Genomic DNA, 24,642 nt, shown 5'->3' on the forward strand with positions numbered 1-24,642 from the left:
TACCTCTCTCCGCCCCCTTAGCCGTGGTTTCGAGAGTATTTTTAAAGCGACTCCATTCGAATTCTCTAACCTCGACTCCGTTTGAATCTGTTTAACGCAGCCAGTCGACATCGAGGCGCTGCCAAGGTCACGAGGGAGGAGCTGAGGTCATCGCTGCACCTATGTTGTGCGGCGAACTCCTGAACGGTGGGTTCGTCAGTACCGGCGCGGTACCGGTGGTTCCCTACGGCCTCTTAGGATTCTGGCTGCCCGGCTGTCTACGCGCGACCAGCCCTAGCTCTCTCAACTCCTCTTACCTGACCCTGCTGGCCGAACTGCTGGCCACGGGCCATCCGGACCTTCGAAGCGGGCTGATGGACCTCGCGAAGAGGAGCCATCAGGCTCCCACCAACGGCGCGGTCGACCTTGACCTCGACCTGCACGCCGACGACATCGACGAGAACGTATTCCTCGGTGAGTAATCAATCGTCGCGACTCGCGTCTCTCGCAGAAGAATGTCGTACGTGATGTCGTGCGCGAACGAGACGCGTTCACGCGTAAAAATACTTTTTTATTCCCCCCTCTCGCTCCTGCTTTCCGTCTCTTTGGTACGACTTGTCGACGTGTAATTAACACTTTCAGGTCAAGGAGAGCTTTTTTTTCCCCCATTAAACGCGGTACGTTTCTTCGCGAATGCGTGCGTTTTAATAACGCGACTGGAATATCGAGACGCGGATACTTGTAACCCGGCATTGTTATCGACTTTTTCCCGCGGAACGTTTGCCTTTGTCTTCCGCGGCCCCTTTTAATGAACACGCCTCGAGCCAGTTTTCGACACGAACGATAGGTACGTCGAGTCCCGTTTCTGCTCGACGATCGAACGCGATTCTAATCGGCTCGCTGCACACGCACGGAGGAGTTCATTTCGAAAGCGTGCAGTTTCTGGTAACCGAAGGTGTCTCGCGTTAATGATGGCGATACGCCGATGTCGAAATCGCGAAAGTGGCTGCGCGTTGGCAGCAACGAGCGGAGCAGCCAGCGAATATGTCTGGAACTCTGGATACATGCAATAGTCCTCGTTTTTCGCGCGGCCTCTTGGCACGACTCGTAGACGGATGCAGCGGAGATCCGCGCGCGTACACGGGTTTGACAAATTCCACCGAGACCAGCTTGCATATTAAGCCGCGCCAAGAGCAAGGAGATCGTCCAAATGACGCAAAATGTGTTCGCGACACGCTCGTCCACCGTCCGTTTAAATATCGACGAAACCACGGATATAGTTGCAGGTTTATTTTAGCCCGTTACATCCGCGAGTCGACTCGCGCATTTCAATCATCCCAGCGACAAAACACTCGCGACGTTCACGACGCAGCCGTATAAACGATCCGGCTTTTTGGCGATCGACCATTCAGCCCCGAAAACCTCGAAGCCTGGCCGGCGTCCAAACTCCGTTCTTCTTTCCCGACCCACCCCACTCCTCGCCATTCACCCTTCCACCCTCTAATTCGTTCCTTTCGGTCTGTTCTTCCGGGCCCGCGAGAACACAGCCTCTCCTCTAAATAATGGCCGAACGTTAACAATCTTTGCAGCTGTTTATCAAGATTTAGACCTCCAACGGGTCGTTAGGCGGACGGTACCGCGCAATCTACCCCTTCCGCGTCGAGAATTTAAGGCCGTGCTATATTAACAAGAAGCCTCCTCGACCAGACAGACCACCGTCATTCTTGCCACCAGCCTCTTCTGGTTCATTACGTCTGTCGTCGCGGCGAGCGACTTTTAACTCCCTCGATTTCTCCCCCTTGCAACGCCTCCCCTTGAATTTCCTTCGACGCACCACGAGCAGGCATCGAGAGTTACAAATCTCGAGATCTGCTCAGCAACAAGTCTAGATACAAACCAAATTTTCGTCCATTCTCCATCGCGAGATTATCCGGAAGTATTAAGCACCCCCAGGATAAGCCATTTTCTTCCGGACCAGTCATTCTTCTCGCCAGCGGGGAGAATGGAACTTCGCGACGCGACGTCCCACCGTTTCGGTTTCCCTTCTGCTCCTTGGAACCGTTCTTGGCCCGAACCTTCCTGGATCTTAATAAATCGTTTCACGATTCCATCCTATTTCACTGGTGGCCTTGGTGAGAAATGGACTATCAGCCTGAGCCCTTCGAGATCTGGAGCAGAAATTGTTGGACATCGCGCTCCGCCTTGTTCCGAGCGGTTTTAATCCGAGGGTAATTTACTCTTATCGCCTCGCCATCGGTGTAATGGCCGACGATTACGGTAATACTTTCTCGCGCCTTGGAAGGGGGACGGCAGAAATTCAGAAAAGGAGGCGGACCATTTGATCGCGGGTAATTCGACGCGAGTCGATGCTCGTTCGAGGCGTCCGAGCGTGGAAAGCGTTTCGGGGCAAAGTGAAAAAGCATCGATTAACCGTCCGAGTTAATAACCAATCTCGTTCTCGTAGAGCGCGCGAACGGGTTACGGGTCTGACGTAATTCACGTAACAAACTCGTGGCCCGTTAAGGTGAACGAAGCCCGCGATGCGATAGACGGCCCTAATTGGAATACTATTCCCCATCCGTCTTATCCGACGGAATAATGCATCGGCTGGAAGCGGTGGCTCGAGACTCGAAAGTGGATTTTCGCGGCCGTTCCGGAGCCACTTGTCCTCCCTGGCTGCAAAGTGGATGCGAGTTTGATGACAACGCCTCGTCGTCGAGCCTCGACCGCCCCACACGGCGGACCGAAAGTTGGCGAAATTGAATCGAACTTGGCTGGCTTGCGAGCCACTTTTATCGGTCACTGCTTGGCCTCCTCCCTCGGGCTGGTTCGCGTGCACAAAGGGGCGATAACCCTCGTGAACGTGACTGGCTAAAAATAATTCCAAGTCCTCGCGCAGATATTGTGTTCGCCGGAAAGGAACGGTTCTCGAACTCGTTCAGTGATTTCCGGGCTGGACGACGGGGTCGGGACGTTTTCTCATTCTCTATTTCGTTTTCTCTTCCCTCTCACTCGGTCCAGATATTTCTGGAATCATTTCCCTCGGGTGGTCAATCCGGCGGTCGCTAAATATTCTAACGTCCGCTAACACGCCTGTCGCTCTGATTCGAACGCTTCCCATCATTTTTAATAATTCAAGGAAAAAACGAAAGTGCGACGATTCGTTAAACTTCGCACTGGCACGATGCGCGATTTAAGTGTTGGAACTTGGTCTTTAACGTGGCGATAACGAGAATCTCATTAAACGAAGATCGATGGTGAAATAGTTGGATTTCCCAATTAAACCGATCGCATCTCGATATTCAGAACGGTTTCCTCGAAGCGATTGGATTAAACTTACGGATTTGTTACTCTTATCGGTCGACTGAATGACGACAGTCTCCGGACACGGTCCATGGACGTAGTAGCACGGCTATGGGAGGTTATAACAACCGGTTCATACGATACAACGGGTCACGAATGACGCAGATGTATTTCTTGGTTATCTCGCGCGGCGGATAAAGCGGTAAACACGAAACGAGCGAACCAGAAGCGGAAGAAAGAAACGGGAATGAAATGGAATCGATGCTTCCGGTAGCGTATTGAAAATTACCCGGCGAATTAATTCGCGCGACGGAGCAGTGGGTGTACCGTCTCGTTGATGTACCCGAACGACAGATTGTTCTTTTCCTATCGATCGAATAAACGTTCCAATCTATCCACCTGGTTCGTTTTGTTTCTCACGCTCCACCTCCGAGGGTGGTGACTCAATATAGCGCGAATGAAAAAAAAAAAAAAGAAAGAAATATAACCGAGCAGAGAGAACGAAAGTGAAACAAAAGCGCTGCCGCTGGTAGTCATTGATTTATAAACATATCGTTCGGGGGGTTAAATAATCGGTCGACGCGGGGCCGCGGTTGGCGGTGGGTAAAATTGAGAAACGGCACGGAATCACAGTCTTTGACGGGAATTGAAAGCGAACACGTAAACGGGATTACACGTTTTACTACAGGAGACCGATCAAAGTGAGAACGAAATACGCTCCGCTCTGGCTGATGTAGCGGAAAAATGGAAAGACGTGACATATCTCCCTCGGCGAGAGTTAATAAAACTGATTTGCTCTGTGCGATACAGCGGCGCGGGAGATGAAAGACGCGTAACCCGGTGGCATTAGATTATTTCTCGCGGTGTGGCACTCTTTTAGGGAAAAAGGTGGCGCAGGTTTCCATAGAAGCGCTAGATCCATGTTACGTATAACGAAAATACCAATTATTAGTTCTAATACAATCCACTGGACGTATATCGCAAAGACTGGGCACATCGAGCCCCTCGATAATTTGTCACTAAATTATGTCGCCTCTGTAATACGTATCACCGAGCGAACGTGCTACAGTGGACAAAAAAATTGATTTATTCGCGGGGAAAGTGTCGCGACACAAAGGGGTATTATGTCTCCCTTTCGGAGAGTCGAATAAATGCTCCAATCTGTCGCGGATACTTCTGCTCGTTCCACTTCAGAGCCGAGACTAAAATATGGGAATACGTGTGCCATTCGACGGCGGCGACGACGACGACAACAACGACGGGACAAACCAGCAAGGATGGAGAGAGACGGCGAGAGCGCAAGTGGAAAAAGATGAAGAAGGGTGCAAGAGACAGACGGCGGAGAATGGAAGAAGGGTAGAGAAAGGGGAAAGATGGAGGGGAACGATGAGAGGAGGTGAAAGAGAGCCAGCGAAACTCGACAATGGAAGAGGGCTCCTAAAACAGACCCCCGATGTTAGCGGAGAGTGAATGAAGCGAGACAGAAAAGCGAAACGGGAACAATGGCCGCGGTATTATTTTCTGTTTGCTGCGTCAGACCAACCACCCACCCTACCCGGTTAGTCGGTGTTCGTCCGTCCACCCCGTTTCTACCTTCCGTTCCCTCTACCTCTGTCCTCCCTGTTCCCTGTTTCTCCAATCCTTTTCCCGTCTGTCTTTCTGCCCGCGTTTGCTTCTTCTCGCGTCGCTGCGAACGCCACCCATCATCCCATACCAGAATCCAAGATTACGAGCCCGATATTCGGCGAATAAACGAATGAGCTAACCCTCCGCCACCCCTGGCGTCGCTGTTTCATTCGATCCGACGAATAAATCATCCAGTGCTTAATTTCTGTCGGCTCGAACGACGCGCAAGAAGGGTCGTGCTTCGTTATCGAATTTCCACGATCGTGTCGCGAACGTGTCCGTTTAATTAAACGAGATATTTATCCCGTTAATCGTCCGTGGAACTTTCCAATTCTATTCCCTCCGCCGCTGGGAAACGTCGAACGAAGATGGTTCCCCTGGGGGGTGATTGTTTCGGAGAATTTTAATCTTCCACGCGGACCACTGGCAACTGTTGAATCCGCGCGGGTCTCCGACGATACTCTTTCACGTCCACGCTCGCGATGTACATTTACGAGGACCCATGGATCCAAGGAAGCTCGTGGATAACGAACTCGATGTTTACCGAGAAAACGAACGGTAAATCTTCCCGTATCCAGATCGTTTAATCCGGAGGGGTAGGATGGCTCGTAAACTGCTCAAGTTTATCGACGAAGTTTGTCGAAACGCCTGTATCTCAAAATTAGTAATGTCTGGAGTGTTGGCGCTACTTATCGCGATCGTTAACAACAGTCAGCAAACTTGGCGCGCGTTGGATGCTTTAATCAGCCCTCGTCCCAGAAAAATTCGATTCGAACGGCGCGCGATCCTTGATATCGAAATCGCACGGCTATACCGACTAATTAAGCCGTGCCATTGAGAGAAACCGATACAGAAATGAAATTAGAGCGAAGACGAATGGCTCGCGACGACAACGAAGGCAGAAACGGACGGGGCCTGATGAATGCCACCGTGGGGCTCTCTTCGCACATAGAAAATCTGGCTTCGAGGGGGCCGCAAGCGTGGCTCTTTCCGGATCTCTCGTCAGGGTCGTTTGATATTCGCATACCGTGAGTTTTCAGGGAAACCTTATACGCCACTTCGATCCCACCCCCTTCAGCCTCCTCCTCCTCCTCCTCCTCCTCCTCCTCCTCCTACCCGGACAGGACTTTTGCGCCACGTTTCCAAAGGCCCGCGGCAAAACTGGCACGGAACGAGTCTCTTCACCGGTGTACATACCGGCTATATGTACGTACATGCCTATCCACGAGGTGCAATTTGCATGCTCGTCCTCGTTTTAAAGCCTACCGGTGATTTCCGGCGTCATAGTTTCTATACCGGCTACGAAAACTCGACCCGAATCCCACCCCTCCCAGCGCGCAACCCTCCTTCTAAGCGCGCGAGCGTCGGTCCATGGGAGAGAGATCGTTTCCGTGGAATTAATAGGATATCGACAGACGGCGGGTGTATCGTTGGAATATTTAATCCAGCGGCGCGCCGCGCTCCATTTTTCGCGAATAAACCCTCGTGTTTCGTGGAGCGAACGTCACGTAGCAATGGGGTGAACCGCGTCGATGGAACTTTCGATGGCAAACAGGCGTTCGCCTCGTTTCGTCGAGAGAATTAGGAACTGGGGTGAGAGGACTGAACGCGCTAGCAAATTATTTCCACTCTGCAATTTTTTTTAAACATTTCCACGTTCCCTTGACTGTATGAAAAACGAGAAATCTGAATTCCGTGCTCGTGGAAAGTCGTGCAGTCCTTGGTGACACTTTGAAACGAGCTGGAAGATTGCGGCGGTCAGGGTTTTCCAGGGGATATTAAAATATCGATGTCAACAGCGGAACCGAGGAAAGCGGCGGCCTACTTCGAGCCATTGATGAAAAAGGCCGTGAATTAGCCACGAAACGAGCAATGCCGGAAGCACGTGTACCGGAGAGCTTCGCAGGAAACGGAGGGGCCTTCTCTTTGAATGCGTTTAATTGCGAGAACAGTTTCGTTTCCAGGAGGGACCAGACGGACTGACGAGGACGACGGAAATGATTAACGACAAAAGGCTCCTCCGTCGAGTCCTACGCGAACAGAACGGAGACTCCCTCGAACGGAGGAAGAAATAAATCTGGAACGCGAACAAAACGAACGGGACCGTGCAATTACCCCGTGGCTTCGGAACTATCCACTGATTTCCCAGTTAGTACGGGGCAGAAACATTTAAATTATCGATCGGACGTTGATTCGTGTCCATTGTCATTCTCAGAATATCCGATTTCATTGGGAGATGTTTCAAGTGCTTGATATACACCGTTGGAAACATTTATTTACGTACTATTGATAAAACGATTCGTACTCGATTTGTCCCGATCGAAACGATGACTCGTTTGTGCTTAACGGTACCGTATTAAATCGTAACGCGTTTCTTTTCTTCGTCTTCGCGCTGAAAGCTAGTCGCCTCGGTGGATCGCGCAAAAATATCTTTAAAATCCCGACAGATATCGATCGCGGGGGTAAACCGCGTAACTCGTGAATTCCGTGTGGCTCCCGTGGAACTCGAATTGCGGCGCGAGTCGCAAATTGATGGCGCCGGAAAACAGAAGCTAATTAATGCCCCCGAAAGAAATTACCTCCGATGTAATTCGGCCGGTGTACTAGCTGTTAGTCCCGGGACGGTTGAGCGGAGCCTCGGAGAATCGAAATGGCTGGCCGTGGATAATGGAAGGAATGGAAGATTGAAAGCCTCCGTTTCCCTCTGGCCTTTTTTTTTTTCGTACTCTCTTTCTTTCATCCGCACCAGTCTTATCCTAGTCATTTGCGCCACGCTGCGAACCGGCTATCCCTCTTCGTAATTAAATATTTGTCGCTCACGGACCCGATAGGTATTTACGCTCTCGATCCGCTGGTAATTTCACCCTGCGGCCTCTCGCAAATTTATTTCCACGAAAGCGCAACCTCGGATAGCGAGACAGTCGTCCACGCTCGTGAAAGCAACGATACTCTACGATCCTCCAGCCACGGAGCGGAATTTTCGCGTGGAAAAATCGTGGAGATCACGTACGTTAGTTAAGACTTCGACAGGTTGTCGGATCTCGAGGGGATGGCGCCGGTTAAGAAGCAATTCTCGCCGGATGAATTTATGGGTGGTCGGGATTAACACGGTCGGGTGCAATAAAAGTCACGAGCTTTGGTCAGTCTTCCTTCCTCCTCTTCTTCTTCTTTTATCTAACTTTCTTCAGTTCACCTCGTTCCGTTCCTCTTTTTCTTCATTACCGCGAAGTAGACTTGGCCATCCACCACTTTTATCTCGCCTCTCCTCCGCCGTCAAGAAGTTTCGGTGTCCAAAATGGTTTTCTTCTTTATTTCCCGGCTTCTTTGTCCCGCCTCTGATCCCCTCTGGTCCCTCGAACGATGAGAACGAAGGAGGAAAGGAAGGGAAGCGAGAAATACCACCCCTCGTCTCTGTCCTCTCCCCGCGGCGAATGGACGGCACCGCCGACATTAAACCACCGGAATGTCCCTGTTTTCGAGACACTCTGCCTTCGCTCGGCGAATCTCGTCCCTTTCCTTTCACCTCCACCCTACCCTAATATCTCTCTTCAGCACTTTCTTCTTGACGCATCGGATAAAAAAGGCTCGCGGCGTAACACAATGCAGTCCTTGTGTGCAGATTGGTTTCGGTACAGCCGCGAACATTTACCGTGACAAAAGAATAAAGAACAAAGGCGAGGGGGATGATTAACGAGACGCAGCGAGGGTGGAATGAATGTATCGCAATTTACGATCGCGTTATACCTAAATGAAACGGTTTAGAACCACAAGAGAGAGAGAAAGTCGCGGGAATGTTGCGGTGAAAAATGACGACGATCGCGAAATAAAGTGTATCGATGGTACAGCGCGAGAATTAAACGGCCCTCGAAAAATAAGTAAGAGCGCAAGACCACTTTCACCGACAGCTCTGCTTTAACTCTCGATAACGATGCTCGGAACTGTATTCCCGGCCCAACCACGGGGCGTCTTACTCCGCTCTGTACATTTTCACGTTGCTCCGCTCGTTTTCGCGGTCGCCAGAGGTCCCGACGTGCCGCTAAAACCGCCGTTCACCTAGTCCACGCCGGTTCTACGCCGAAGACATTCGAATCAGCGATTTCCTAGCGGCAGTCTTGCATTCTGGTTACCTCCCCGTTCGACGTCCGCACAAATCTCCCTCCACCCCGGATCACGAGAACGTTTTATCGGCCGCCATCGAAGGCCGAGAATACCGATGCGGACGGAAATATCCAGGCCGCATTCCTCCGTATCGGTCCGCCGCTTTCCAAGAACACGAAATGGAGTCCCGAGGAGCTCTTTCTGCCGGATATATGCGACCGCGTAATAGACGTAACAGACGACCACCCCTCGCGCGCAGATAGAACAGAGGGAGACTCCTCGACGATGACGAGACGATTCGATCGGTCGAACGGATTTAAGTCGATTTGCGAAAAGTGCGATGTCCCGCATTAACATTCTGAATTCTTCCTTCTGGTCCAACGCGAACAGAATCGGATCCACGAGAACTTCTTCGTTGTTTGCCTTCCTTGGTTTCGTTCGTCTTCCGTTCCTCCATTTCGTCGAGCATTGTCTTGTTGAAGTCGCGTTTACGACGGAACAGCGGGAAATATTAGAAGACGGAAAAGGGTTAACGTCAGGTGGACAGGGGCGAGTGGCTGGGTAACCGGAACGTGTCGCCAACGTAATAACATTTCAATTCGAAGACGGAAATTGCCAGAGGGCACGGCAGCACGTCCCTCACAGTTAGGGGTGGTGACCAACCTGCTCTCGTTCTTCGCTCTTCGCGTCTGTTTTCGTCTTCTTCGTTTCAGCGGAATAGCGTCCGTGGCAACCTGTACACGCGAGTCGACCGCAGATCCTTACGTGATCGCTCGACGTTTCCTGGACGAACGTTAAGAAAAAGGAAACGAACGAAATTCAGATCGATACCGATCGATCCTCCTCCCTTAATTTATCAACGGAAATGAATGAAGGAATAGAAGTTTATTACCGTTTCGAGTTTGAACGCTGGTAGGAATTTCACGACCCGTTTAAGTCGCGGCATTAATTACGCCGCCACCCTCCGCCCGGAGTAATTCCCAAAGAAGCGTGTCACGATTTCGCCGAAGTCGCGATACGTGAACCGAGAAATAGGAAAGAGATGTGTGGGCAAGGAAACGGAAAAGGGGAACAAAAATAAGCGAAAAACAGGTTGCTCGGTGAAAACGGTAGGCCCCGAATGAACCCACCGCGTCGCGCAGCCCCGTAATTGCGTTCACCGTCGGCGTCGCTTTTAATTAATGCGACATACTTTTTTTCATCGCTAAAAAGTGCCACATCCTCGCCCCCGTCGCCCGGTTCTCGTTGCCAGCAGGGAACTACGACCGGTGGATGATCGTTAAATGGATGAAAAAAAAAAAATATGCAAACCCTCGAGGCACCCTTCCCTCTTTTTTTCACCCTCTTCGTTTCTCCATCTTTCTTTTCACCGCTCTCTTCTCGCCGTCTCTTTCTCGCTTCTTCCTACCCCTCCCCCCTCTTTTGCCGTTCGCGATTTCCCTGTGTCACCATTCCTCGGAATCCTTGCGGGCGGGAATAAATCCAATCGAATCGACGACGCTTCTTTTCTCCTTTGAGTTTTCATTCCAATTTTTTCCCCTCTCCTCTCGGTTCGCCAGTTCGCGCGCATTCTTTCCCCATGTTTTTTTGTCCTTTTTAGTCGTCTTTTCCTAACCGTCGACGCGCCGCACGACCCCATCGTCGTCGTGCTGCACTTCCTCTCGAGAGTATTAATCCGCGTAACCTACATGCGACCGGGGGGGTTGCGCGAGCGATGAAAAGGACGACGATAAAACCTCTCTGTGTGGGTGTATGCAAGGCTCAGCCGCGTCGACAACGCGTCGCGCGTGTCGTAAAAATATGATGGCCGCCGCGCTGTGATTTCTTCATTTTTCCCTCTTCTCTTCTTTTTTTTTTCTTTTCCACCCCTCCGGCTGAAGGAAAATCCGAGGCTACCTGCCTCCGAACGAGACGACGCGATCGTTTAATTCCGGAATAAGTCTACGGAGACGACTCCTTCGCGCTGCGAGGGAAAAGAGACGGGGGGTATCGCTCTTTTTGCGCCACGCGAATTAACGTGGTCGACGATCGCGCTTCACTTGTCACTTTTACTCGCGCTTCCCTCCAGGATTCGCTCTCAGCCCCTTTGAAAATCGACAAACGTCTCGGATTTCAAAGAGTCCACGCCACGGTTCAGACACAGGTTCGCTGTGTTCTAATTCGATAACTCGCGCAATTTGTTTGCCAACCGCTCGAGAAACGAACTTGTCGGTTATTACATCGGTGACGGGTGAACCAGCCGAGTTTTTCCACGGTCCCGTCGCCTGCAGACAGACGAATGCTCGTCGAATACCGGCGATACCGTTCCCAAAGTGATTTGTGCGGGCCATCAGGTAGCTGTTTTGGTCGCTACGGGACAAACAACGCGGCAGACGAAGCGAGACGTGTGCGGCAAACTCTGATTTACTTGCAGCTTGCACCTCGGTCGCTTTAGCGCTTGGCTAACGCGCGTTTCGCAGGGTGCAGTCAGATTAATCTTACTGAAGGAACGAGATACGAGGTGGAACCTGTCCCGACCATGTTTTATTTTATTACCCCGTTTATTCTCCGTTGGTCAAAGAACAGCGCCTAATTAACAATTTCCTCAGTCGTTTTTTAAGTAGTAAGGTGTTAGGAATACTACTCTTTGTTTTTTTTTTTTTTGGTTAACCCCTCTGATTGATATTTGACAATCAGTGAAACGTGCAACACCGCGTACAATAAAGCGGTGTAAATATCAGTTGCCACTCGAAATCCGTCAAAAGAGAAGGTTTCGTTATCCGCGTTAACGGGTTCACTGTTGCAGACAAACGTCAGCTTTATTACCGATGAAGCGCGATTACGTTCCTCTTTTTATCGCCGTGCCGGCGACCACTCCGCCGGGGACGTAAATTTATAACCGGCCAGCGGTCGTGCGCGCGAGAAGCTCTCGTTGAAAAATCGCGAACGTTCGCGCGGAATCCGTATCGCGTGGCGGCAACGACATCAATACGGAGCGGGGTGAAAAGAGAAAAAAAAGAAAAAAGAAGAGAGAAGGAACGAGAGAAAAAGTATAGAACAGCGAGTGGAATCTCTGGCCCGTGGAAAGGCATTCCGCATCGGTGATCCTTAATGCAACGGAACAGAAGGAGTATCGGTTGTCGAACTAACGTGTCTTCCGCAACTCGAACCGATTCGGGGTCGTCGAGATTGCTCGCGAGTAGATCACGGATTTGTTTTATGCATTTACGGAATGTTCTCCTACGCGAATGTTCACGTAGCGATGGTTTTAGCGGCTGAAAAATTTCCTCGATAGCATCCTCGGATTATTCGCAACGGTGGAATGGAAATTAATCTGTCCTCGAAAAAGAAAGAAAAAAGGAAGGGAATTAATCTCGTAATCCACGAGTTTCCCTCCGCCAGCCTTCCTCGTTTCTCATTATTTCCTGCGATATTATGGAGATCAGATTCGATCGGACGAAAAACCGATGCGATACGTTTCCAGCGGCGGAATACGCGCGACGAAAGGGTGGCGCGAACAGTGGCAGTAGAATGGGCTAGGAATTAAATTGCGGCGCACGATTATTAAGTGGTGGTACGCGCTTTTAATTACTCCTCTTTCCAGCCTGGCCGCTTTTAGCTTATCCGAGAGTCAAAGGAAGTCCATCGTGCAACGTCAGCGCCACGCCGCTGGCCTGGTTAACGGTCCCTTTCTTCCCCCGAAGAAAGCCACCCATTGACCGAGTGATACTCGCAAATGAAATGTCAAAGACAAAAAGAAAAAAAAAAGGAAAAACTGAGAAAAGAATGGAGACGAACGACTGTCTCGTTTACGCGAACCGCGACCATTCCTCCTGCCCGCAAACGTTGATTACGCGGGCACGTCGTCGTCGCCATGCGGGGGTTTAATTTGGTTTATGAGTTCGATGAATCAATTTCATTAATGCGAAAATTACGCGGTGCGTAGCGCACGGTAGTGCGCGGTTAATAACCAATAATTACGTTCTGCTTATGAACGTCAAGTTGACCATAGTGTCGGGCTGGCGTGTAACGACGTTCTGCAAAATGCACCGCGTTTCCCGTTTCGAAGACTGGTCGTCCGCGTTTCGGCCAGCCCGGTCCCAGAGTCGTTAAATTCCCAAAACGTTTCTATCTCGGCCCATAAATCGAAGTGTATCCAGCGAACGTCAATATATTGTCAGATTATACAGTTTTTGCGATGGCTATCGCGTCCAATGCCCTTAAAATAATCCCGATGATCTCTATTCACGCGATATCCCCTGTTAATAGAGTCATCGATCGTTGGATGACATTTCCCGGGGTGAGAGTAGGCGAAAGGATCGCGCGTATGCGTGAGAGAGCGAGAGCGAGCGAGAGATTGGAACTAGAGGGGGTGGAAAAGCGCGACGGTGGAGAAGAGAGATAGACATCGATACAACCAATCGCTCGTTCCTTTTTTCCCGTCCCTTTGGCCCAGTGCTACTTGCCGGAAGGACAGCTCGTTCCGTAGTCCGACCGTGGTTGTTCCGGTTCGAACCGGTGCCACGGTGAATTCGAGAAAATCGATAGTTTTCGTGGCGCGCGAGCAAACAATTATCCAACGGAAGCGGTCGTCGCATCGACTGTTCGCGGCCACGTAGCTCGTTTTATTCGCCGACTGTTTACGGGGCGGATTAACTCGCATTATTTCGCGAGGGGGATGGTGGCGCGTGGGATGAGTTACGGGCACGTACCACGGTGAAAGTCGGTCCGGGGAGGGGGGGAACGCAAATAAAAAGGGCGGGGAATGGAAAATTTTTACGACGCGAGCAAGATTTACGGGGGACTTTTTTTCGGACGCGTAAAAGTTTCCCAGTAAATTCACATCTGGCAGCGGTACCGATCGCAGTGACGGCTGAATCGTGGGTCGCGGCGCAGTTAAGGCGATATTCCGTGGAAATTTTTCGGAGGAAAACACCTACACCGTTGATTTACCACCGGCTTCCTTCCCTTCCGGCGTCACTTTTTCTCCCCCGCCCTCCTCGGCCGCCGTTCTTTGTGCCCTCGTGGAATTTCATTTCGTCTGGAACAACGCGGTCCTCGTAGCCGACACGTTGGAAAAACCAGCCCCGGGCATGGAATACAAACAGGGAAGTTTTCGGCGTTAACCCATTTCCGAGGGCCGCCGAGGAAAAATGGGGCTTGGCATGCGTTGTTGCATCGCGTCGTAATTTATAGAGGCGTCGCCACTGTGTCACGTCCCACGATCTCTTTTAAAGGGTTGAATCGAACAGTTCACCCGGTCGATGAAGACGTTTCGTTCGAGGAACGGCGCCAGCCGAGCATTCGAAGACGTTCGAACTCTTCTTCCTTCCTCGTTTTAGCCGTCGCGGCTTTCCTTCTCCTTTTTTTTCTTCTTTCTTCTCGTCCTCGTAGGTGTATAATGGTTCTCGAATGCTCTAATATCGAGGGGCCGCGAGGAAGGGGACATTGCGGAAACATCAAAGCGTAAAAGGCTCTTTTGTTCGAGGACGCGGTACGCCGGTACTTTAATCCTTCCCGCAGGATCTCGAGGATCGACAGTCCTGCCATTGCGTCACGCATCGTTCCAAGATCGAACAGACCACACGACCGTCTATCCCTACCACGAACGTCCCTCGAAGTTCCGCAAATGCACCTTCACGCCCGCCGTTCGTTCTCAAACTATGAGAACGAACCCCTGTTGAATGACGTCACCCGGCACATGATTGGCCGAGCTAACGGTCACGTGACCACTCGCTTGGCCAGTGTCTGGGGGGCTGTCGAGTGACTAAGGGAGAGGGTGGTAGCGGGAGCGAGATCGTGGTACGAACAGAGGGTGAGGAAGAGAGACGGTGGTTCGAGGCAGGGTAGTCGGAGCCAGGTGGAGAGAAGAGGGAAAAAAGAGGAACGAAAGAAGAACGACAGTTGTCGCGAAGGAACGTCGGAAAGGAAAAGATTGAACGTATGGCGGTAAAGTATAGGGCGAAGAAGAAAGAAGAAAACGGAGGAAGTTGGGAAGAAATAGTGGGAGATGAGGGAAAGGGAGAGGAAGCAGGGGGATGATATTCAGCGTGAGAAAAAGAGCGAGAAGAGAATATGGATGTATATAGATAGCGGTTGGCGTCCCCTGGTGGGAGAAGCGTGGGGATGCCAGAGGGTGAAACAGAATTGTTGGTAGGGGGTTGAAGCTGGAGGGGGTAGCCGCGAGTCTCGCCAGTCACTGCGACGACCGCGACGCCCCAACGTCTCTGGGTGCCATTTGTCCGCTACTGACCTTAAAAATCGTCGTAATTTTCGTCGACACCTACTTTACCGATTTCTGCGAGTCGATACAGGACGAACCGAGACACACGTACCGCGGTGATTCTACGAACGCGAATGAGACGCGTCGGACGGAATCGAAGTAGCCGCGCGCATTCCCGGTAACAGTGCCGAGAAGTACCTCGAGCCGCGTTTTGTTTCTCTCGCGTCCGTGTTATCGCGTCCCAATCGCGTTCCACGATAACACGCGAAGATGTGTTAGAAACGTTTCACGCCAGTTTTCTTTTTTTATTTTGCCTCGCATCCGGGACACGCGCGATCGTTAACTACCCCCCCAAACGCCGAGAGTCCGTCACTTCGCGAGGAGGAAAAATGAGCTAACCTCGTGACAGGGGTGGAAAACACCGAGTCCTTCGTGCACGAGTTTCGCTTCGGGAACCAGTGGAGCTATCGAGCTGGACAATTGTATAGTTGTGTAAATACACGACCACGATGGTCATCCACGGAGTGAATCGTAAGTTGTAACTGCGTCCCCCTATCGTCCTCCTCTCGAGCATGTTCCATGACTTTTTCTCTCTCTTCCGACCACCCGTTTCGGACACGTTCGCCTACCTACCGAGTACACGGTTCGCGCAACGGCAGGGTGCCGTTTTTTAAAAGTCATCGAATATGCTTCTCGTTCCTTCGTCCCCTTCGTCTGTCGCCGATTACCACCGAACAAAACCCATTATCGATCAGCTACCGCTCGTTAGAAAAAGAACAATATCCGTATCCCTTGACGTGTTCGCATTTAAGTGTAATCCATCCGAACGCATCCTCGACAACCCTCGAACGAACCAACCGCGTACATTCCCGTGTGCGATCGTGCACACCAACGGGGCACGATTTCCCAAGATTTATCGTCCCGATAATTACGTCCAATCACTGCCGCTCCATCGGACTAACAGGTTCCGTTTGTACGCATTCGCGCGTTGTTCTTTTTTTTTTTTTTTTTTTTTCGTCGAGAGGCTTTCGTCGAGCGCGATCAACGAGGTCTTTGACACGTACCTCGGTCCCTGCGTGTGCGCCGACCCTGACCAGGCACACGCCACGTTACTACGGCGAGAAACGGTTCACGAAAAACCGGACGCGTTCCGTCGCGTGACCGAGGGAGGCCCCGTGGCACGTCCTATTACTCGTTGCACGCGTTCGATCACGCGAGTTCGGGACGAAACGCGACGGTACCAACAACCCCGTCCAGATACGCTCTGACGAATGGGCAGAGCCCCGAAATCACGACTCGGCCGATCCATATCGCGGCCAGTTGCCATGGCCCCGCTGTGAAAGTAGCCCCCATTAAAAATGCATAACCGCGGGGACGACCTCTCGACGCGTCCACGCGAGCATCACCTCGTTCTGCCGGCGTAAAATATACACGGTATGGCGGCGATCACGAGAGATTCCACCTCTGGCTCGCCGCGGCTCGTTGGATTTCAAAGGCAGCCAGCGTTAAAAATACTCGAGAGGCTTCCTCCGTTCGCGATCGATTAACGACTGACTTTTACTAAGAATTTACGAGCCGTTGTTGAACCTGTCCGACACGCGATCCAGCCTGCCGCGCGCTCGTCTCTTTTTCATGGTTATCGATCCTCGGCTGGTACCCCAGCCGTCACACCGTGCTCCGGCCCGTGTCGCGAGACAACGGGGAAAGATCCGTGACGGAGACGGCGTGGCGAGCGTTAAACGGAAGTTTACGGGCCACGATTATCGACGGGGTTGGCCCGCGGACGTCTGGGCGAACGTATCTCCCTCGCGCTCGGTCCCGTCAGCTCGTAAAACTCGCGCGTCAAAGCGCCCATTGCGTCGCATCCGCGAACACGGTGCATTAGCTAATTGTTGCATCGATAACGGATCGATCCCTCGCCCTCCTATTCGTTCGTCGCTTCCGCTTGCCCTTCGACGTCGCGAATTCTCCGCGACCCGTTGCCAACGTAGACGGCGGGTATTTTTACACGCTGTACGAGGGGAATTTTTCAACGGTATCGACGCCGTTAACCAATCGCAGTTGCCAGAAATGATCTCTCGTTCACGAGCGAAACCGGTAACGAGCAAATATCGTTGATCGTCAACGAATCGAAAATTCGACGCCGTTCTTTCGCAATTTTCGACGCGTAACGATGGATTGATTTACCCGGAAAATTGCATTAGGCGGCCCCGTGCCCGTCGATCGATGGACACTGCCTCACAGGCTAATTATCGTCGACGTATCCCCAATTCGTGTATCATTTCCGTTCGCCTGGCGATTCGCAGCGCGAGCTGTTCCCTGACCGGAAATTGGCGTAAGTAAATTTGCCTTCGCAGCAGATATCGACCAACCGGCCTGTCTACATCGAAGGTCGGGTATTTAGAAAGCCATTTCCTCCGCGGGAAATATCGCAGACGCAATTAGACAGGCAGCAACGCGTCCCGCGTTCGCGAAAGGATTGCTAAACGGATGGAAAATAGCCGGGGAGGTGGCGAACGGGGCGCGACAAAGAAGCAGGACACCCGAGGAAGAGACACTCCGACGCGGAGAAGCTTCGCTGGCGCTTACATGCATGACAAATTAAGTTTCATTCGGAACGCAGCCCGTGTAACGTGACTCGTGGATTATCTCCTTCGTTCCTCGGCCAAGAATATGGATTACGAAATAATGCACTCTATAGGATAAAGAAGTTTCGCGTACGTAACCCAGATACGGCGAACAAGGTCACCCATCTTTCCCCCGTCTGAACGGTACCGGTATCGAAATATCGCTATGAATATCGACGTTCTCGTTACGGGGACTGTTAAACGGGCAGAGTTGAACGGTTTTAAAGAACGGTCGTTTAAAGCTCGAACGAGGAGGGTAAGACGCCCCGCCGCCGTGCTAAATTTCATCTAACCGTCGAGTCACGTATTTTCGATGGTTCCCTTTTGTTAAAAAGCTCGACGAACGAGCGGCCGTGCCTCGGTTAGCTATCCCGGTGGCTCCTTATAAAACACAATTACGAGTCTTAACCAAGTTTCGACGCACTTAATTACTTGAAAGTTAGGACGGGTACTCTCTGCTCCGGCTAGCCTTATCCTCTTCCATTCTCTCCATCCGCCGTGACATCGTCGTTCCAGCCTCGCGGTTCTGGGGCCCTTTCAGGCTACGTACAGGGCTATAATAACGAGGACACGAGAGGCGGTCTGACATACTCCGCCATCAACTATGCCTATCAACCTAGACAGCGCGCGTTCCTCTGCAACCCGTTCTATCCTCCGCGAGGCTGCCTAAAGGGTAACGGTATTAATAATATTTGCGAAAGTTTAGACGTCTGGAACGTTTATCGTCGGGAGGATAGCCGCGATATAACGACAAGCACCGGGTAATTAGTTTCCAGCCTGCCGTGGGAGCCGAGAAAATTCTCGTTAAAAGCGTTCGCGTCCGTTCGCTCCTCAGCCTCGATGGGCGAGCGTTGAATCGAGCGCACCTCGTTCGCGCGTTCAACCTTACCTTCCGCGCTTAAATACCTTCAACCTTTCTCACTCGTAATCACTCGTCTGAATTTTTCAAAAATTGGAAGCTTGCGATCGCGATTCCCTGATGTCTCGAGGTAGCATCCAGTTGCCTCGAACAACGGAAAGTAGAAAATTTCTCTGTCTCCTCGCGCCAGATGCTCCGACCACGGCGACCATTGTCGCCGTTGCGACCTTTACCTTCCACGGGTCGAGAATCCCTCTTCGGACACGACCTTCGGGCTTCGAGCTGTACATTTCCCCGTTCCACTCTCTGCAAATCGGCCGACGTAACTACGGGCATCGAGGCAACGTCACGGCCACGATACCTCCGTTGAAATACGAGCGTTGCATACAGCGAACACGCGCGTGCATGCATCAGACACGTTGTAACGCCTCGCAGAGGCTTGTGCCGCGCGTCGCACGAACGCATGCAACTCGCATTCCGTGTAATGGCAGGCGAGCGGAATCCCCGGGATGCATTCGCGATGAGCAGCAGCGATTTCGTTTGCCCCTTCGCCCCCTTCTACGCGATAAGAATCGACGAGCCGTGCGGCTGACTCGTTTAATGGAAAATTACTCGTTTAATCCCCGTGTAATTAGGTAATTAGGTTAGACGCGTTCTTCGCGAGTACGACGCTCGATACGCTTAAAAGGGGGAACGATATTTCCGCTGATGACGTTCGAATACGTTGGCTGGATCAGTTCGTTCCGAATTCATCTAAAATACCGAGGGGGGGTTACGTGGGCCGAATGCGAACAAACGTCACACATGATCGAACGACCCCGTGTTCTGCGCGCCCCCGCGGATGCATGCCAGTTGCATCACACGTAACGCAGAACAAACGAGATCCTCGAGGCGCATTCGCGATGAGCCGCCCGTCTTCCGCCCTCGCTCGTTTCGCATTAATACACTTTCGCCATTTTGTTCCGCGAAATAAAATCCGTATTTCATCCACTCGGCTTTCATAAAACTCCTACACCCCTCGACGTATATTACATTAACGATCGATTAAATCTAGCTTCCTCTCGGTGGCTCGTTCCTTTTGTGTGTGTGTGTGTGTGTATGCGAGTGTGTGCGCGCCTCCGCAGCACGCACCGAATGTCGCTCGTAAAATCTCATAAACACGAAACGTTATTCGAAATGGACGCGTGGTTTCACGATCGACGGTGGAGAAAGACGACGATGGAGGAAGATCAGAGACGCGGACCAGGGCGGGGGCGGGGGTTGAAACGACGGAGTCGTATCGTGATATATACGCGAGAGGATGGCCCGCTGAACGGCATTTTCCATTCGCAATATCCGCCCGCGGTGCAAACAAAAATCTAATACCGTGGCACGCATAACTGGCTACGGCCGCAGAAGGGTGGCGAACGGAAGGCCAGCTGCAGGGGTGGTGTCACCGAGGGCGGAGAGGTCACGGTGGCTGCCTCCCGATGCGCCACGCAGTCGAACACGCAGCCGTTCGAGCCACCGACGACATTATCGGTTTCGCATCAACTTTAGTTTACCCCGGCTCCGCGTGTCGGTCCCTTGCCCTTCACCCCTTCTATGCTTGCACGTGCGTCACTGCGGTTACGCAAACGGCCGATGCGACGCGACAGCTCTTCTTCGAGGCGTCTTATATCGCCTTCGAGACGTGCAACGTCGAAACTCGACGATGTAATAATCGAAACTCGCTTCTCTTCCGCAACGGGGCCGCGCGACTTTATTACGTATAATTGCCTGACTAATTTAGGGCGGTTGTGTCAGAATATTTCACGGCGCTGTAGCCACGGCCCGCCCCATAGCTAACTGGTTAGCCTGGTCTTTGCCTCGTCCAGGGAAGATTTCTTTTTCAAAGGGGCGAGAACTCGTGACGTTTATGCGACGTAAAGAGCGCGGAAACGATTGTATTTAAGCGTAGTTCTCGCGGGGGAAAGGTCGCGTCGTTTGCTCGCGTTACGCTTTTACGATTTCCTTTCTGCCCTTGATACGGGTGGTCGAGAGTCTCGAAACGCGAGGGGCTACTTATTCAATATGATATCCACGTACGGCGGCCCGTGTTTGCGCTCGCGAATTATATCCCGCTTTTCACGGCGCGATAAAGCACACAGGCCACGGGGGTGGAACCGCGCGTACCCTCCAGGATAATTACCACAGCCAGCTCGTCGCCGAGCCACCTATGTAACTCTGCTCGGATGAAAGGGACGTCTTTATCCGATACGTCCGCTTATCTTGGTCCCCTGTGATTCTACGTGGCCGAGCCAAGGTGAGGGTTACGCGACCCTGCACCTACCCTGCCCCTACCTTCGTTCGCGTCGCCCAACGAACAAAGCCTACGAACCATCTTGGCTATCGTCGTCGCTTCGTTACTAGAACGACGAGAATATCCTTCAGTCGCGGATGATAAGGTTGTTTTCGTCTTAACGATCTCCAGCCGAAAGGAGTAGCTCTCGTTCGACTCATTCCACTCGCGAGAAACACTCTCTCATTCCCGTTTCTCTTGAACCCGACACCGCGAACAGATAAATCCGGCGAGCTCTCGAAAAAAATCCCAGAGCCGTGTCGCTGTGATATTCGAGACGTAAAAGTGGCATAATTCGGCCGTTGCCGGCGGGGAATCGTCGACCGTTGAAACTCTCGTCGCGAGCGGCGGAAATTCGGACTGCGCCAAGAGGACGAGCAAGTAGAAAGATAGACGTGGTGGGAGGGGGAGAAAAAAAAGGAGAAAAGGAGGAAAGAAAAAAGAAGAAGAGAAACGCACGAGCGCTCGAGGTCGCTCGCAGACGAGTCGAGTATCTCGACGACTTACTCGACGGTTATTTAGAATGTGACGAGGATACGCGGTCGGGATGGGGACCGACGACGATCTTGCGAATTAACGGGGATTCGCCCGGTGAAAACAACGTTTACGTCCGTTCGCCGGTTGATTTCCGGACGCGAACTTCTTCAATTAACGAGGCAAATTGGCTAAATGAAAGAGCCTCCGCCGGGGTAACGAGTGACGGCACAATTTGTCGCCGTTTCATTCGCCGTTTCCCAGCGAATTCCGACGGCGAAAGAAATTGCAGGTGAGATCCTCCGCGTGAAAGGAGATCCAGCCACGTTAACTCGTTTGGTATTAAAGTCATCGACCGGCGGGGGTTGGGATATTTTCGAATTAATAGACTCGACTAAAGAGAGAGAGAGAGACGAAAGGAAAGGCGTCCGCTACGACGACGACGTTGGCGAAGAGTAGCAGGAGGCCGTGGAACTGGCCTGTTCATGCATAATACATGCCACGCGCGGCAATATGTCGCCCTCGCTGCTTCCCTTGTTTTATGAATCCTTCTCGTCCCTTCAGAACCGGCTATCTCGACTGCTTTCGTACGTTGCCGCAGTTTTTCAGCGCCCTAGGCCATCGGCGAGATTCGTCGACGTTGTCTCGCTCGTTCGGAAGCACGCCCCTCGAGAGATCCACTAAACCGGAACCCCGTCCCCCTCTGGAAATTATTTTTTTCGCGGCCCTCGCGCTCAGACTCTCGTTGCCCAGGTAACGCGAAAACCGGATCGAGAGTCCGTCGAGAAATACGAGATCCGCTCCGTTAATAAAGAAAACGTCAACGTTACGAGAGAAACGGGAGACGCGGACGAACGTAAAACGGAACGGGCGGGAGGCGGTGGAAGATGGGATCTTCCTACGAAGGAATCCTTGGGTCCGTTTCCACTCTCTGACCTGCCTTCTCCGACGGTTTGCCTTCTGGCCGGGGAAAATTTATGGCAAATTGTTTTAACCGTCGTTGCGGCAGCACCTGGTGCACAAAATATATATCCGGCGCGCTTCCAACCAGGCGTGGTCGCCGTGGCAGATTTTGCGAGGGCAACTCGAAACGGTGTCTCCTTTTTCCTGCGTCGCAAACGCGCCGGGGGATTCGGACGGCAGCTACAGGGGGAGGGGTGCGAGGGAGGAGTTCCTTTATTAGGCGACTTACACCTGGTATTTTCTATCTATTAAGTCCCGCCGGTTACCCCGCTCGATATCGTCGCCGGCTACGGACAATTACGAACGCCGGAGGCTGTAATCCTATTAACCGGCTTCTGCAACATTACGATCGTCGTAAAGTTAACGCTGGACGAGCCACGGAGAGAGGAAAAGGTGGCGTCCGGTTGGGCGCGGTGGGTGGCGGCGGTTGGAGAAAAATCCCGGACAAAGAAATGAGGGAAAGCCCGACGGGCTGTGCACCGGGGTACAAAAATAGTTTCCGTCTTGCGTCGCGGAAGAAAGGACCGTACGTTTCGCCACTTTATTACGAGGCTTACGTCGAGTTTCCTACCTATTAACTTTTGTGGACAGAGAGGCAGGGTGGATGAAGAGACGAAAGAGAGTCTGCATCCGGCTTCAACTTCTTTCTACTCTAGCACCCATATCTTGAAGCCTTGGCGCACGAGAGAACGAGAGAGGACCGGTTGAAACGGCGAAAAAAAATGAGAAAGAAGAGAAGAGAAAAAAAAAAACACCAACCGCGGATGAGAGCAACGAAAGTGGAGTGGGGCGGAAAAAACATGCCCGTGCGGGACCGGCGTTGTTTTTTCCCCATTTCGCTCTCGTTAGAATGCGGAACAACGCGAGCGAGTTGTTAAGCGGCACAGCCGCGGGACAAATAATTATAATTCGCGTAACGTTCGGGGAATTAATGTCGCGTGTCTATTTAAAATTCCGCCACGCGTTCCCTGCCGGTCCAGCCAGCGGAGTCGCCGAGAAATACAGCGGAACGAGCGTAAGACGGAGGGGTTGCGAACCCCTAAACGTGTCGAACGACGTCGCGAGGACGCGCCGATGTGACTTCGAACGCCATTTTTAATTACGCTGAGACGCGCTTAAACGCGGACGCGGTGAGTTTATAGCGCGCCGCGGCCATTATTCCTGAAACGGAGCAAACTTCATTGTGACACGTTTCCACGGAAACATTGCACGGGGATCGCGACGCCGCGGCGCCGTCGTTTCAATTGTTAAGACAAAAACCCGGATTCCTCGGGAGTCCGCGGCGGTATGTAAAGCTGTACGCGCGGCACGCTGAACCGTGGGAAATTGAAACGCTCCGAGGTCCTCGAATGACAAAGATTCTCGAAGAAATTGGAGCAGAAAGTGACGCAGGGATTAAACCCCGGGGACAAAGCGTGTTTAGCCTAGAAAGGACCGGCCAAGTTGCCGGATAAAATACAGAGAAAGGGAAACAGTTCCTCCCTTTTCTCTCGTAAACCGTCGACTGTATGCTCGGCCCTGGTACGTGCATACCTACGACCGCGTCTCTGATACACGATACCTCTCTCGAATATTGCGCAACGACACGCGCGGCACGATTTATACGATCGACTGAACCGACGTTAAAGGTTGATTTATAACACTTAAGAGGATAAGAGAACGCGAAGACGCCGCCAGGGGTAGGAGCGAAGAATGAAAAATGGTTCCGTGGACCGACGAAACTGCGAGGGCGGAAGGTGGAGACCTGGTCCATTAGCCGCGTGGCCTATCGCGAATAGAATGCGTGTTTTTTGGGAGGAACAGCAGCGACGTTATGCAAACTGTGTAATGAAAATGCTAGACCGCACCCTCGCGGCGGTTCCGTCGACGTCGGGATTATGCGAAGAATGCAAGCGTAGGAACGATTGCGCGGTCCACTCGTGGACCAGAGGGTGGACCGAGAGGGTGCGATCTCGAGGGCTGCGGAAAGACATCCGTGGGAGCGTATCAACGGGACAAACCTATCTCCGCGGATCATACATTATACATGTTTACGTACACGTGTACACGTATTAGTAGGAGAATTCGGTGGATTAGAGGGTGGAAATGGAGGAGCGGCTCGCGCGAGTGTGTCGGGACTCGAAATGTACCTTTCGAGGGTTAGAAGGCGACCGCAGAATATTAATAGGTCCGCCCTGGCCCCGTCCGCGTC

At 52.1% G+C, this 24,642-nt stretch overlaps 1 protein-coding gene across 7 annotated transcripts in view; it reads left to right on the forward strand.

Moving 5' to 3' along the window:
* LOC143428787 (protein Fe65 homolog) overlaps positions 1-24,642 on the forward strand; it is a 117,168-nt gene that overhangs the window by 27,143 nt on the left and 65,383 nt on the right. For 6 of the 7 annotated variants that reach the window (XM_076903913.1, XM_076903911.1, XM_076903918.1 and 3 more), the window contains one exon: positions 101-453. In XM_076903913.1, the coding sequence (XP_076760028.1) occupies positions 162-453 (292 nt within the window). In that variant the 5' untranslated portion in view covers positions 101-161. Of the gene's footprint in view, positions 1-100; positions 454-15,189; positions 15,740-24,642 lie in introns of those variants that run through there. The other variant, XM_076903917.1, reaches the window with a different exon arrangement.

The sequence above is a fragment of the Xylocopa sonorina genome, chromosome 11 (genome assembly GCF_050948175.1).
Source record: "Xylocopa sonorina isolate GNS202 chromosome 11, iyXylSono1_principal, whole genome shotgun sequence".
Classification (NCBI taxonomy): domain Eukaryota; kingdom Metazoa; phylum Arthropoda; class Insecta; order Hymenoptera; family Apidae; genus Xylocopa; species Xylocopa sonorina.